The sequence below is a fragment of the Acipenser ruthenus genome, chromosome 8 (assembly GCF_902713425.1).
Source record: "Acipenser ruthenus chromosome 8, fAciRut3.2 maternal haplotype, whole genome shotgun sequence".
Classification (NCBI taxonomy): Eukaryota; Metazoa; Chordata; class Actinopteri; order Acipenseriformes; family Acipenseridae; genus Acipenser; species Acipenser ruthenus.
This window is the reverse complement of record NC_081196.1, coordinates 35,631,581-35,647,544: the sequence shown is the minus strand read 5'-3', so window position 1 is coordinate 35,647,544 and position 15,964 is coordinate 35,631,581. Positions and strand designations below refer to the sequence as shown.

Sequence of the window (15,964 nt, the reverse complement as noted above, 5' to 3'; positions counted from 1 at the left end):
AAGCAAGTGTGATGTTATAAAATTCCATTACACTCCCCCAACCCCTCTTTATAAAAATTGCTTGGTTGAAGCCTATAATGATCACTTTTAGCAGCTAGAAGCTTTTTGATGATCTATAACAATGCAATGGCAGAAGTTACTTCTAAAACAGGAGAGCTGTGAAAAATGTAAGATGTCAGTGTAGATGGTTTCTTTTTTTTTGTTTGTTTTGTTTTGTTTTTTGTTTTGGCAAACAGTTAAACTCAAACCCTTGTCTGATCTTACTCAAATGTCTCAATTCATTAAAAAAAGCATAGAAAACCATGTGATAACAATGTGAAACTTCTCAGTCACTGAGCTGTGTTCTTGCCGTCACAGAAGGGTGACTAGATATTTTTGATGGATCCGAGCGTTCGGTCAGATGCACTGTCACTAGGTGGAGCCTTGTGAACTTGCAGCTCTGCTTGTTGGCTGATTTGATCAAAAATGTCATCCACAAAAGCAATAACCGTTGTTGCACCACCAGTAGCAGTAGACAAACAAATACTGATCTCTGCCGCTACTTGAGTTGTGTTGAGTACATTTCAGGGATGCGATCTGAGCTCAAGCAGTGTGAGCAAGTCCTGTGTTGTCCTGAAAATGACTGATTTCAGTGTTTTAATGGATGTATCTTTTCTTCATAGGCCAATAACAAACCAGAAATTGAAGCTGCTATGTTCCTCGACTGGATGAGGCTGGAGCCCCAGTCCATGGTCTGGTTGCCTGTGTTGCACCGAGTAGCAGCAGCCGAGACCGCCAAACACCAGGCCAAGTGCAACATTTGCAAGGAGTGTCCAATTATTGGATTCAGGTACATTGTTATGCCACTCTTTCTTATCTAAGACATGGATGTTTAACTGTCAGCTGAATACTGGCGTCCCGTCCAGGGTGTAGTCCCGCCTTGCTCCCCTATGTCTGCTGGGTTAGGCTCTGGCTCACTGCAACCCTCTATAGGATTAAGCAGTTACAGATAATGGATGGATGGATGACTACAGGAGTCACATATAACCCTGGAAATGTGACTTTGTGCATTCAAACCCCTATACATATAATTGAAGCAATGCACGCTCAAACAGACGTACCAGAAAACTGAGACCGGTAGCGTTTTGTGTTTTCCGCATTGATTCATATCGTATTTGTTTGCTTCAGAGCGATTGAATGTGATGGTTAGCATAACAAATCGTTGGAGAGAAAAAATGATAATTAAAAAATAATTCTGTTCTGTGGAAATTTGTAATTGGCACTGTTATATGATGTAACTGGACAAAGAATACACACACAGGTTTCCTGTAATTTAGTAACAAAGCTGTGTCACAAAACTATTGACCACGTCTTATCACCCAATGTCTGGTGCCTCCATGTGCCAGGTTTCATTGAGTAACAACACCATGTATATATTCACTATGTATTCAATCTATACTTATTTGTGTAAAAACTGTACATACTCGCGTGCGAAAATGTATATGAAAAGCTAGATCATACTACACACAAAATGGCAGAGAATTCCTGTTCTGTTACAGTTGGAAATCTTCAGCAGTGTATTAGCATGGAGCTCCATTTATTTCTACAATGTATTGAGCTATAGTAAAGCTAATGTTGTTACTGTAGATGGGTCAGACAGTTAACAAAGTGTTTCGTTTTGTGCTTTTACTTTTTAGGTACCGAAGTTTAAAGCACTTTAACTACGACATCTGCCAAAGCTGCTTCTTCTCTGGGCGTGTTGCAAAAGGTCATAAAATGCAGTACCCCATGGTTGAATATTGCACACCGGTAAGTTCTAATTTTTTACAGGGTCATGCTCATTCTCTGCTATACGAGAAGCTACTGTTGAATCAAATTGAGCTAATGGCTGTTCCCATTACAGCTGTAAAAAGCTGCATTTTCAAATGTTAAGCCCCAAATAAGGAAAGCAGCACAGGAATACTAATGTATCAACCAGCTCTGTCAGCTTTGAGTAATGAGTGCTGGAGAAGACACTAAATATGCAGGTTTGTATAACAAATAACAGCAATAAAAAAATAAATTTTAAAAAAATATGGCAGTTTGAAAGAAATCTTGCCAAACACATTTCCTAATATTTCATTTCTTACCCGTTTTAATAATAACCGGATATGTGTGTTCTGTATAATTCTCTAATGTATCTGCTTATATGCTATCCTAACTATTCCTGGAAAAAAATGGTCCAATTCAGCAAGCTGTCACAGTGGTAGATGTAGTAGAAATTACAGGTGCACACCCCTTAGGGGTAATTTCTAAAACCATACAGAACACACATGAAAGAATACCAAACAGGTAAGAAATAAATATTTAAGTATCCTGTGAAGGATGCTGTTCATCAAGAGGTGTCTTAACAATGGGACTCAGAGTGGTTATTTAGGCAGCTGTTCAAGTTACCACTAGAACACCACTATGACCAGCAGTGGTAGTTCTAAGATCTTATTAGGTTCTTTCATCTGCCAAGTTCCATTGCTCCTGGTTCTTCAGCAGAAGTATCAAGTGACTATGATCACCAAGTACATTTTGCCCTTGTTCTAAATATATCCAGACCTTTTGCATGTAAAGCCACATTTAAGGTATATTCTGTACAATGCTCATATCCACAAGGTTAGGCTGGATGTTTTAATCTTTTTAAAGTTTATGGAAAGTGCTCATATTCACAATCCTAATTCTGGGTATTTTAGCAGGTAGATTAACATGCTTTAATCCGTGCTGGGCTTCATGTCACCAGCTAATTCAACAGTAATCCCAAAGGCTTAGTTATGCAAGACTTGTAAGGAAGTGTAAATGCAGTAAACTGAGTATGAATTTGCTCGTAATTACAAAAAAAAAGAAAACTCTTGTGTATTGTGTTCATGTCCTGTTGTTGTATTTAATAATACAAGTCACAGCCCTGCAGTATGTAATAGTTGGTGTTTAGGGAGGAATTCACAGCACAGATGCCAGCATTCAGTTTAATTCTATCTGATATAGAACTTTTTTTTAACACAGATCTTAAAATGTAACCATTATAAGACTGAAAATATGTTTCAGCTAAGTTTGCACTTCTTATTTTCTACCCAAAAAGTTAGCATTTTAACTTGGGGTTGTGAATAAAAAAATAGATTTGTAGCAGCATGAATGTATTCATGTCAATGATTAAAACAGTTATTGTACCAAGAGGTAAACTTGCACAATGGAATAAATCTTTACTATGATCTATCATCCATAACTATTATACCCTCAGTAGTGTCAAGAAATAATCGACTAGAAGGCTTTTTCAATGTCTGCATTTGAATGGACTGTTGTTTTAGTGTTTAGCAAAGCTGTTTTGACTTAGTATGACTATGTATGTATTCTCTGAACTTCTGCTGGTGAAGTTGTAGCAGGAATTGTAAGTTACTGTAGGTGGTAGAGTCAAGGAAAATAATGAAGCCTTTTGATGCACACTGTGAGGGAATAAAGATACTGGCATGGTGAAGAATACATACTTTAGCTTTTTTTGAGAGAGGATGGGATAATGAGAAACAAAATCTAGCTTTCATTAAAAAAAAAAAAAAAAAACCTGAGGGTAAAATAAGTAAAAGAGCTTTTATGTTCGACCATACGTTTCTTAAAATGAACAAATAAAGCATCTGAAAAAAAGAAAGAGGAAACATTTCTAACACGGGGGGGAAATAGTACTCTAAAGTAGTTATGAAAGTGGAATCAAATGGAAGGAAGAGCATTACTAACATGACTCTGTATTCTTGTTAATTCGTTCACTTGACACCTACTTTCTTACATATTTTATCTGCACATACTTAAGTCATACTTGAGTATGACTGGGAATATACACCCTTAAAGTTAATAGTGTAGTTAAGCCCCTGTACTTCTTTCATAAAGCATCCGAACCCTTTACTGCCTGATAGTTGACTATCAGTAATTTATAGAAAATGTATATTGATGGAACCAAGTAAACAAGATCTTATTGTGCTATTTTTAATATGTAGACAAAAAAACATGTTTAAGAAGTGTGCTAAATCTGGTTCAGTTATATATATATAAAAAATAAAAATAAAAAATTATTTTCTAGCTTTTAGACTACGAGCAGGTTTCTCCAAGACTATGCCGTTCTGTCTTGAAGTATGCTTTGAAAAACAGGTAAAAGTAGATAACTTGCTAGCTAGCAGCCTGCATAGTACCAGAAGTTCTTTGTGAAATTTGCCACATATTTCTTTTCCATTGTAGAATTAGCTTTACTCTAAAACTAGAGTAAAATCTTGCAAGTGTGTGTTCATATCTTCTGTATTGTTATAATATGTCAATTCCTGAACCATTTAGTTATAATTAATACAGTAACTTTTCATTTTAGCAAACTTTTGACACTTTTTTATGGGTAGATTAACATCCTGAATCCATTCTGGGACTGTGGGCAAACAGTGTATGGTTTTGTCAGCAACATTAGACGAAGAGACCTTGAATTTCGAGAATCGATACATGACCTTTGCACCCATTCTCCAACCAACATTTAATGGAGCTGAGTAAGGATTTCCATGAGTCTTCCATTTAAAACAATGGCTGATTGTTGTAATGTATTCCCCCCCAGACAACTTCAGGAGAAGATGTGAGAGACTTTGCCAAGGTGCTGAAAAACAAGTTCAGAACAAAGCGATATTTTGCAAAGCACCCTCGGATGGGATACTTGCCAGTGCAGACAGTGCTGGAGGGAGACAACATGGAAACGTGAGTGAAGCCAGAACATGATTAACTTTTCCCCCAAAACAAAACACAATTCTAGTGTAACCCTTTATGAGGTTTTTTTTTTATTATTTTTTTTTTTTGCCCTTCTGTTTTTGGTTCTGCTCAAAGGAGATGCAAGCTAATATGCAATTGCCATATGTTTAGATTTTGGGTTTTTTTTGTAAATGTGTTTTTTTGTTTTGTTTTTTTATCTGTTTTTAAGAGTTTATGTATTTTTTCCTCAAACACAGAAGTCTGTTACTTAATCCTCTATATATATATATATATATATATATGTTTCTTAATGTAGAATTGAGATTCAGGTTTCTTACTTGCATGTGTACTTTTATGTGCACGTTTTTACATATGATTACTTTTGTTACAGAAGTTTTGATTATTGTTGTGAATCAACTTGTTACTGAAAATCCATCCTCGTAATCAGGACTACTTTTGAAACCCACACAGTAGAAAGTTCAATGGTTTCCAGTTTAGTTTCATTGAAGCAGGGCCAATCATATTCTTGACTTGAACATAACTTTAGCAACTATAAAAATGTGCTTCATTTACTTGTAAATATATGAACATAAACTATAAATAAGATATAGACAAGTGATTGGTATCAGTCACAAGCTGTCTGTAGAAAAACATTGTAAGAAATCCTAAGGGCATACTTTCCTTTAGACCGACAGCACTGTACTGTCTCCATTGGTATTTTGTTAAAGGCCTGACAATAAATCAGTCTCTAACTTTAGAATATTTCTAATATAAATATGTACAAAAAAATAAATCTAGTTGTGATATTTTTTCATACTGTTTTTGTACATACATAAGGAAGTGATAGAAATGTAAAGAGCAGCAGCAGTTGGAAGAACTTACAGTAACTGTATAACCCTAAAGGGCAATTGAAACTTAGCTTGCCGATCTTTATCCTTCCTTCCTTTTTTGGCTGCTCTCACGACCATTCACATTTGCTGTTTGATTTGGTCCTTTTTGAAATATTTTTCGACTCCGTTTCTACTACCTCTGTCTTCATCTCCCCATTTTTTGTCTTGCAGTCCTGTTACTCTGATCAACTTCTGGCCGGTAGATTATGCGTGAGTACTTCTGCTGACCTGCAGCTGCTTATCCCTTACCATGTGTTTTCATTTTATTACTTCTTTTTTTTTTTAACATATTTTTTTTTTCCTAAGTTATCTTTGGTTTCCTAAAGCCTCCCATGTTCCAGTTTTAGCTGAAAGGTGTTTTTACTGAAGTGTCTGAAATGCCAGGTTGGATTATGAATGACATTTACAGTGAAACCTGGCATTTTCTTTCCCAGCTAATAATGTATCTGAAGTGCCCTTGTATAATAAAGGGTCAGCATCTTGTATGGTGGTGCATATTACTCATTTAAAAAAAGACGTGTGTGTTTATTTATTTTAGAAAAACATAATCCATTTTAATGTTTGCACCATCTTACTGTCATTTATGTATTTATTTGCAAATGAAAATTAAATTACTCTTTATGATAATTTGAGAGCTCTCACATAACTTTTTTAACCAAATAGAAATGTTGCAAACTTTACACTGAACCAGTGCATCTCAGCAGCAGGGTTTCATTCCTTTGAGTTTTATATTTTAAAAATGCAGTATGCTGCTGTTTCTCTTGACTCTTATTTGTAGCCATTAGTAAATTGGTTTGGTAGCTAAATTTATATATTTTCATGAATATTGATTCATTTGGCAGGTGTTTGTAACATTGGTATTGGGACACACTGTACAAAAACATATTTGATGTTGTGTTTTTTTTTTTTTTTTTTGACGTTGACAAATGTTTTGGCAAACACCTTCATCAGGGAGTTGGGAGTTCAGCAGTTTTCTAGTGGTATTTGTAATAACGTTTTAAATGTTGGTCCTCCTTTTTTGGAGATAATGTATATCAAGGTGGAGGGGGTAAGAGGAAAGAAAAACCATTCTAAATCTGAATAGTACAGTTTATCTTTTTAATACGCTATAGTCGGGAGTTACATAAGTGAAAGTGGAATGGCATTATGGGGCAAATCAGAGCCGTGACCATGCTGCCCTGTGGCTGGTTCAGCAGTTTAAAGGGACTCCATATAAAGAAGGTACTAATATGTTAACGCACTGGTTAACAAGTTGCAGCAAGGTGATAAAATAGAGAAATTACACAAAGCAAATGGAGTCGAATTAGGGATAACTTTCCCCTAAAATGACATCATTTTATTATTACAAATGGGATATTAACTATGACTCATAACACTGATGAAGGCATTAGCTCAAGAACCTGTCAGCGACTTAGTTGAATGATTTCAGGGAATAGTGCAGTAGTTTTTCATCCCAAGACAGTCCTCAGATTGGTAGGCCTATCCTTTAAAAAATAAAAGTAATAATAAATTGGATTGTTTTTCATACTCATAAAAGTTTGATTTCTATGCATAACACCAAATCCTGTTGTCCTGATGTAGCCCAGATGGTGGTTGAACTGATTGTGCCCTACCCTGAAACTGGGATCTGCAGGGACTGCAGTGCTGTTTGTACAGCAAGAAAACCTTGGGACACAATTGCAGCATGGTTATTACTGGAAGTGCTATTGAAATGTAGAAGTAGCTTTGTGAAAATGTGCCATTGGGAACTGTGTGGGCATGAACCCTTTCATCGCTGTTTAGTTGTCATGGCAACACCTAAGCTGTAGAAAAAGCTTATTAAGAGCCCATTCATGGCAGAACAATAGCAGTAACTTGTGCTACAGTCTTTTAAGATTTAAAGGGGTCAACAAATCCCAGGGATGCAGAGTCCTTGTAAGAAGTAATATATAATGTCCTTGTAGAAATAATATATAATGTAAATATAATTGTTTCGGTAACATTAATATTAGTGTAGCCATTTCTCTTGTTGTTTTTGTTTTTTATTTTATTTATTTTAATTTAATAAGGTATAGAAACATTTTCCAGTGCTGTTGTGTAATTTCTATACTATGAATAAAGTTTGTTGTCAAGGAAACCAATCTTTTTCACTGCTCTTTTGTGCCAGGGCCATGTATTTTTTACATCCCGCAACAAACTTTATTTACAATATGGAATTGCAAAAACAACTGAAATGGTTAACTAGAAGGAATCATTACCAAGGGATGTATTTTTTTTATTTTACATATGATATTTTTATTTAAGAAGTAATTTATAAGGGCATTTTTTAAGTAGCCATAATGGAGTGGCTCAGGAGGTCTGCAGTAACTCGGAATAAAATACAGTAGCTTTTCTTACATTGCCGTGTTTGGGTTTTCCAGCCACCTGACAGCCAGTGTCAGTAAAATGGTAAATAGACTGTAGATTTGATTGCTGTCCAGGATTTTTGACCTTGGAATCTGTTGTGTTACACAAGAAAAGCTGCGGAACCAAGGCTTTAAATATGTAATATGCAGTGAAATGCTGTCTTGAAATATTATCTTCAGTGTATCAAAATATAATAAATAAATGCATGTCAATTTTAATGTTACTGGTATCTGAAAGGTCTCAATCGCAGGCACGGTTTGGTGCTTGCTCAGTCCATTCTAAATAAAGTAGTCAAGCCAGACAAATAGACAATGTCCATAGTCAAAGAGCGAATACATAAGTCCTTTCAATTCAAGCAGTATTTCACCTTGATTCTTGTTGTAAATATGCACAAGGGTGTTTCAAGTATGTGAATGAATTGCTTCGGTGTGTGGAACCTAAAGCATAAATATCAGCTGCCAAGGACCTATTTCAGCACCCCTTTAACAATCAGCCACAAATTACCCAGTCAATCAATAAAAATAACTGAGCAGCCTGGTGCACCGGAGTAGGTAACACACACACACATAATCGCAAACCTTTTGTGCTTCCATCTTCATCTGAAAACAAATCATAATAACTATATGTATTATCATTATTACAGGAGTGTATCACAAGATGACCAATTAGAAAGCCATCAATGTGGGCTGCTTTGTAGATACTCTGGAGATAATAATCATGTTACTGTAGGCTGAATCCAAAGGAAAGACCCGGTGCAATGTGATTTCAAAACCCATAACACATGTGAATTCTCTTCCTCCTTGTCATTTTCAAAGACTTATTTTTCTTTCTTTTTGTTTTTTTTGCAGCCCTGCCTCTTCCCCACAGCTGTCACACGATGATACGCATTCACGAATTGAGCATTATGCTAGCAGGTAAGCTACTTAATGCTATTCTTAAACTCATTCCAGGCACTTTTTTAGCTGGGAGAGCAATCAAAGGCAAAAAAAAATAACCTCTTCCTCCATTATACTGTTTATTTATATAAAAAAATTACAACATCCAGCTAAAAGTGTATTAATATGAGCCACTTAATTACATTTAAAATAGATGCTCTTAATGTGCTGTGCCCTCCTTTTTTAGCTACTTTTATTGTATTGCTGTCAGCTCTTTTAAAGAGAATAACCATATGAAGCAATAAGATATATACTAAAAACAGCACCTTTTGAAAGTCAGATTTATGAGTTTGCTATGTGCAACGCTACAATCCTAGCCAGAAGGTGTTCCAGGGCCTCATGTTTGTAATACAAATATTAAACTGACATTTCGAGCCTTCCAAAAGGGAATTGGGTGACAGTAACAATCAAAGATTTTTTTTTTCTTGTATTGCCAACAAAGATGAAATTATACAGCAAACGTAACAGAAAGCAACTGTTTTTAACCTGCTGGGCACATTTACGAGATGGAGGGGGGAGGAGTGGGGGGGGGCTAGCTAGAAGGCAAAAAATGTTTGAGAAAGTCAGATGTTACCGACAGAGATACATCTAGGGAAAATTCACAGTAAAGAAAATAAATAAACTACTCATTCTAGTGTGCCATGCTTCTATAGTATGTGACCTTGACTAAGGTTTAAAATGCCCGATCGTGTTTAGAATGCCCGATCATGCTATCAGCATACATTAAAGGCTTTTTGTTGAGACTTATCAGACTTACCTGGGGAACAGTTTTGATACTGCACAAGATGACGTGTTAGACAATAAGAGACACACACGGCTTATTAGCTTATGAGATATGGTTTTCAACAACTGCCAAATTGGCCTCTCCGAGTATGGTTTTGTAGGCTGGAGAGCTATTTTAAGGACTAACGGCTTTTGAAAATTGAGAAATTCAAGCCCAGTCGATCAGGCAGCATATAGGAAAGGAAATGCATGTCCTTAACATTCCTTCTCTCTCTCACACACACACATACACACACAGTAACTGTGTCTTAATTTATTCTTCTGATTAATCGTTTTGCCTTTTTTTTTCCACCACAGGCTAGCAGAAATGGAGAACCGTAACGGATCTTATCTCAATGACAGCATCTCGCCCAACGAAAGCATGTAGGTTCTTCAGAAATTGTTTGCATTCTTGTTACTGTCTGCTTGGATGTTTTCAATACTTAGCTGACAAGGATCTCGTTGATCATTTCAGATCTATGTATTACTTGGTTAGGCCTTTGACTGCACTTGAAGGGCACAGTCAGTCATACAATCCCATGCCTTTTCTTTGCAATTGCTCGTAGAAACAGAAACCAGATTTTTCAGCCTTTTGTTTTTATAAAAATGTAGTGTCATTCACACTATAAAAAAGTTGCACTTCTAACAAATAAAACTACTTCCGGTATGCCTTTTAAACTAATCTATTTCTAGTTTTATCTACTTCTTGGAAACAGCACAGAAGCAAAAAAGTGTGAGATACCTCTATTTTTAATTCCTGGTAAAATATATTAAAATCATTCATTATCTTTTAAATTCTTAAAAATAAAAGCAACTATTGCCCTGAATCATACATTTTCATAAATTACACAATGTATACTATGTTGAAACACTAAGCTGTGAAATAAGTTTAACCCAGTAGGTCAAGCATGCCTTTATTATAATAAAAAAAGGAACATTTAAGAGGTAGCAAAGTCAAATAGGGCTGTGCTGTGAAGTTTAAAAAATTGTGACAAAGCAGTTTTGAAAGATTTAGCATTTTCATGCATTACACGCTGTGCACATGCAGGGTATGCTTTTAATAAGCTGTTTTAATTAGAATTAGGGATTTTTTTGTGTGTGTCATTTCGTTGTGCTTACTGGAAAGCGAAAATGTGTGTGTTTGAAATGATCCAAAGGAAAGTTTTTGTCATTTAGGACATGATGGAAAAAGAGGAAGAAACTATTTGTAATATGGACACACCGTCTATCTAATCAGTATTTTGTCTTGTTACACAGCTACGGTTGATACCAGTTCTGATGGTAGAACTTGCCTCTCAGCTAAATCCAATAGCAAACACTTAGCTCCTCATGACAGTGATGTAATGGTAGAGTTTAAATGCAAATTAGCAACTGGTCGTTTAAAGAAACCAATTTAATGATTTACCTTTTACATTTCTTATTAAACTAGGTAAGGGATTGGTTTATAAACAGCCGACAAAGACTACCTCCAAACTAGGTAGCTGGTAGGATGGCTTGTCAAAGCAGTTTTTGAACAAGGGGTTAAAATAAATGAAGCACCCACATGTATTATGAATAAACAGCAGACTACAAGGCTAAGGAATCCATGCTATGCCCTGAGTGCAGCTACACCACATGGATGAGATTTAGAAAGGCAAAACATATGTCCATAGTTGTTGCTTTGGGCAGGCAGATGGAGAAGAAAAGATGAATGCCAACACTTGGTTTAGTGTGTATGGTAGACAACTGAAAGGAAAATGGAGAGTTAATAGCATGCAAGTTTTAAGAAAAAAAAATATTACTTTATATATTGTGGGGGTAAAACATGCTTGGGGGCGGGGTTAATTGGTGAATTCATTGATTTGCTTTTCTCATTCTTTTCAGCGATGATGAACATTTGTTAATCCAGCACTACTGCCAAAGTTTGAACCAGGAGTCTCCACTGAGTCAGCCTCGCAGCCCGGCCCAGATCCTCATCTCCCTGGAAAACGAGGAGAGAGGAGAGCTTGAGAGGGTCCTGAATGACCTAGAAGAAGAAAACAGGTCAGGCTCGCTGCCATTCACTTCTGTCCCCCTTCACCCCTCAAACACACACCAAGGTCTATTTACCTCCAAGTGCTCATATTTTCTTTATTGCTATTTTTCTTTTTTTTTTTTTTCTTTAAATTCTAGATCAGTATTCAACTGGGCCATTGCTCCTGTTTTACCGCCAGTATCCGTAGTTGTTCACATATCAGAATAGTTCTCAAGTCTAAATGTTTCTGTGTGAATGTCTAAATAAAAGGCAGTATTTGCAGAGGATTATTTGCTCTCTGTTGTCAAATTAAATGATTTTGTTGCATAGGATTTATTTGACCATGTAGAACTATGTATTGCAAGCTAGATCATTTATAATCTTGTAAAGCACAGTTAAGATCACTACAGAGGTACACTATAATTAATAAATTATCTGACAAAATGATTGAGACAGAGAGCTGGTTTTCCGGTTCTTGACAGATCGATGAAAGGACCGTATGAATAAGCAAGTGTAAAAGCAATACGTTTTATAGTTCCAAAATGAAATAATGATCAAATAACTAACATAGCGCATCATATAGACTGCTATATAGAATACTATTATTTGAGTATATTGCATGCCTTTTATATAATGTACAGCATGTGTAACACACAGAGGTTCTTTAAATGAAGGATTGCTGATTTATTCAGAAAATTACTGTAAGTGCCTTACTTGCACGATTGGAACAAGATAGTTATCAAGAAATCTGAATGGAAATGCATTTCAAATGAAGTTTAAACATTTAATTGCTATACCCATTTATATGTTCAGAAAGCCTTGTTAGGATTTTATATTACTGTACTTTAATTTGGTGTAAAATTGAACTGACCAACAGTTCAGAGGAATGGTAAAATCACTCGGGCTGCTGTAATGTAATTGTTTCAAAGAGGCTATTTCAAATGGTTTAAATGGCTGGTTTTATATCTTTTGAATCTCTATAGCATGTTCATAAGTGTCTGTGATCTGCTTGTGGCAGTAGGTGCAGAAAGTTGTTTCAACTTAGTAGGTTAAATAATACATCTCCTTCCAAACTGCTCAGCAAGCACTTACAATCTCATCAAAAAGAAAGACAAGCTTCAAAAACTATCAACACAGACGGCAATTAAGGTTTCAAACCCATTTCCAAATGTTTCTGAAGAGCAGGTTCAATAGCAACAAACATAAAAGGATGCCATTTAAAAAAGAAATGAAGTATACTGCCTGAACTGTCATTAAATAATAAACTGAAAACAAACAAGAAAATGAGCAAAGAAAAAATGTTGGTGAATAATATTTTGCTAATATTTTGTTTGATAAACCTTTATCATTATCTTTGGATTTGATCAATTTCAGATAGTAATGCATGCCAAACAGAGTTCTTCTGTAACCGACTACACTGACATGTTTCTTTTCATTTGTTCCAACAGAAATCTCCAGTCCGAGTATGACCGACTGAAAGAGGCGCACGATCACAAGGGCCTCTCCCCCCTGCCTTCCCCTCCTGAGATGATGCCTATCTCCCCCCAGAGCCCTCGAGATGCCGAGCTCATTGCAGAAGCCAAACTGCTCCGCCAGCATAAGGGCCGCCTGGAGGCCAGGATGCAGATCCTGGAGGATCATAACAAGCAGCTTGAGTCCCAGCTGCACAGATTGAGACAGCTGCTGGAACAGGTATTTATACCGGGTGTAACTCAGCGGGACAGTGTCCACTGCTGCACGGTGATCTGAGCAGCAGCCGATCAAACAAATCCCTTCTTGGTGGTTTCATACTTTACAGACAGAAGCGAAAGAGATATATATTATATGTAATATTATTATAAAGCCTTCCATGGCCGTGAGCAATGCCTTTTATGTGCACTATAAAGTAATATACATTTTAAAGTGCTCTTTTTGCACCTGCTTGTAACCAAAGCCCTAGGCTATAGTCAGTGTCTTTTTAATTTTATTTTTTTTATTCAGTGTTTGTGATTCCCTATCAATATGTGTAGAACGAGCAGACAAAACACTTCAGGTTTATCCAAGGAATAAAGATGTGGAATACAGGGTTCTCCTCAGGAGTTCTGTACAGCCGGGCGGCAGAACACTATAGCCGGGAGAACTTATAACGGAAAAATAAACTTGCCTTACCTTAAATATATAATACGACAACGAATTTGAATAATGTGTTGCTTTCGTTGACTATATCTGGTTGCACTTTTTTATGTTCTACATTTTCTTTTTCATTATGGTAAATTGACCGTGCTTATGTAGGCACACTGTGATTTGACTGGTAAAAGATAACTTAGGTTTATTGGAGTTCATAAAAAAAAAAAACCGGTAACCTTTTCACTTCCTTTTTAGCTTAGTTATTGAGCTTATTGCTTCATTTAAATTGTTTTCTTTAAGTTTTCAGGGCATTTTGTTAATGCACATCTATTTGTTTTTCGCTGTTCTACATTTTTTGAATGCAACTGTTCATTTAATTGTTTTTACACAACAGTACTCGCACACGTTTGTATAACTGTTGCATGAAATCGGACTGTAATAATCCAGCACCTCTGCACTTAGGCATTTTTATGTCAGCTGACCAGTTTTCATCTGATATCCCATCACGCCTTTCTTCTTAAAGGCATACAGCCTCTATACATGAACCCCCAATATCTCTCACAAGCACCTGGGTACATTTTTTTTTTTGGTGCATATGTATAGCTATATAGTAGTAGGCGTGGATTGTGCTGATCTCCGTCTTATTTTGAAAACCCTGCGTTTATTGTCACTACTTTTGCTTTGACATTAATTGTTTTTTTAGCAGTCATTTAACGTTTTAGCCTTTTGAAGTGCTTAACACAGAAAACCCGCCCCTTCAATTCTCTGATTGGTTAAGTGTTGTGTCGAGACGTAACACAGCTGTCATGTGGTTCCAATATTTTTTTTTTTCACCCAGCAACGTGCAAGTGATCTAGTCTGCTAGAAGCACAATCAATCCTTATTGTTAATGGCACAGTAACATCTGCAAGACAGGCGGATTGGGTTTTTTTTGCTGGGCAGCCCATCTGTCTGAAAAGGCCTGGGGTGAATCCTGCTTGATCTTTATAAGCCAGTACTTTATGCAAATTATTATTATTATTATTTATTTTTTAGCAGACGCCCTTATCCAGGGCGACTTACAATTGTTACAAGATATCACATTATACATTATTTCACATTATACAGATATCACATTATTTATTTATTTCTACATACAATTACCCATTTATACAGTTGGGTTTTTACTGGAGCAATCTAGGTAAAGTACCTTGCTCAAGGGTACAACAGCAGTGTCCCCCACTGGGGATTGAACCCACAACCCTCTGGTCAACAGTCCAGAGCCCTAACCACTACTCCACATTGCTGCCCTGCTGATCAGTATATCTAGCCTATCTATAATGGACTTGCAGTGAAGGTGTGATAGTAATTGTTCATTTTGTTTCAGCCCCATGCAGATGCCAAGGTCAATGGTACTACAGTCTCCTCTCCTTCTACCTCCTCCCAGCGATCGGACAGCAGCCAGCCAATGCTGCTCCGTGTAGTTGGCAGCCAGACTACAGAAACCATGGGTATGAACTATTCCCTTGATTTTGTGATAACTATATTTACATAGGGAGCTGACCAGATGCAGTAAAAGTGAAACCCTTAGAGTAAGTAGCGGGGCTCAAAAAGAAATCTAGCTTTATACGTCCCCATATGTTGCTACAACTGTTAAAATAACGTACCTGTAATTTTATCTTTTCATTAACATCCTGATAACCTTTTACACTTACAACTTTTAAAGTCTATTTCAAAGGAATTTTCAAAATGACCGCTCTAGTGTACTGTGGTTTGAGATCTGTCCTCTAAATCACTGCAGAAAAAGCTCTGGCTTTTCTGTTCCGTACCACATTATGGATCTTATTGTTGTGTTAGCTGTTTCATAATGTGGTCAATAATCCTTGCACTAGGATGGCCATTTTGAAAAGAGCTTTGAAAGTTATAAGTGTAAAAAGTTGTCAGGATGTTAACAATGAAAGTAAATATTACAGGTACATTACATTATTTATAAGAGTTGTAGCAATACCATGTGTAACGTCATATTTTCCAGTACCCCACTACTTTCCCTTTAACTGCAGCCTCATATTCTGGGGATTTTTAAGAAACACAATATAAAAAAAGACAAGACAATATATTTTGTGTTGCAATACATGGAGCAATTAGAAGCCATCCAGGTGTATTCTTAAAGGTGTGTTTTTATTAGAAGTGTGTTCTGAAACAAG

The 15,964-nt window shown here is 36.3% G+C and overlaps 1 protein-coding gene across 13 annotated transcripts in view; it reads left to right on the top strand.

Annotated features, from left to right (window-relative positions):
* The window catches only part of LOC117407249 (dystrophin-like), an 809,654-nt gene that overhangs the window by 783,957 nt on the left and 9,733 nt on the right, over positions 1 to 15,964 (top strand). For all 13 annotated transcript variants that reach the window (XM_059028873.1, XM_059028880.1, XM_059028876.1 and 10 more), the window contains 9 exons: positions 663 to 829; positions 1,677 to 1,788; positions 4,583 to 4,719; positions 5,772 to 5,810; positions 8,834 to 8,899; positions 10,001 to 10,066; positions 11,546 to 11,704; positions 13,124 to 13,367; positions 15,148 to 15,271. In XM_059028873.1, the coding sequence (XP_058884856.1) occupies positions 663 to 829; positions 1,677 to 1,788; positions 4,583 to 4,719; positions 5,772 to 5,810; positions 8,834 to 8,899; positions 10,001 to 10,066; positions 11,546 to 11,704; positions 13,124 to 13,367; positions 15,148 to 15,271 (1,114 nt within the window). The remainder of the gene's footprint in view (positions 1 to 662; positions 830 to 1,676; positions 1,789 to 4,582; positions 4,720 to 5,771; positions 5,811 to 8,833; positions 8,900 to 10,000; positions 10,067 to 11,545; positions 11,705 to 13,123; positions 13,368 to 15,147; positions 15,272 to 15,964) is intronic.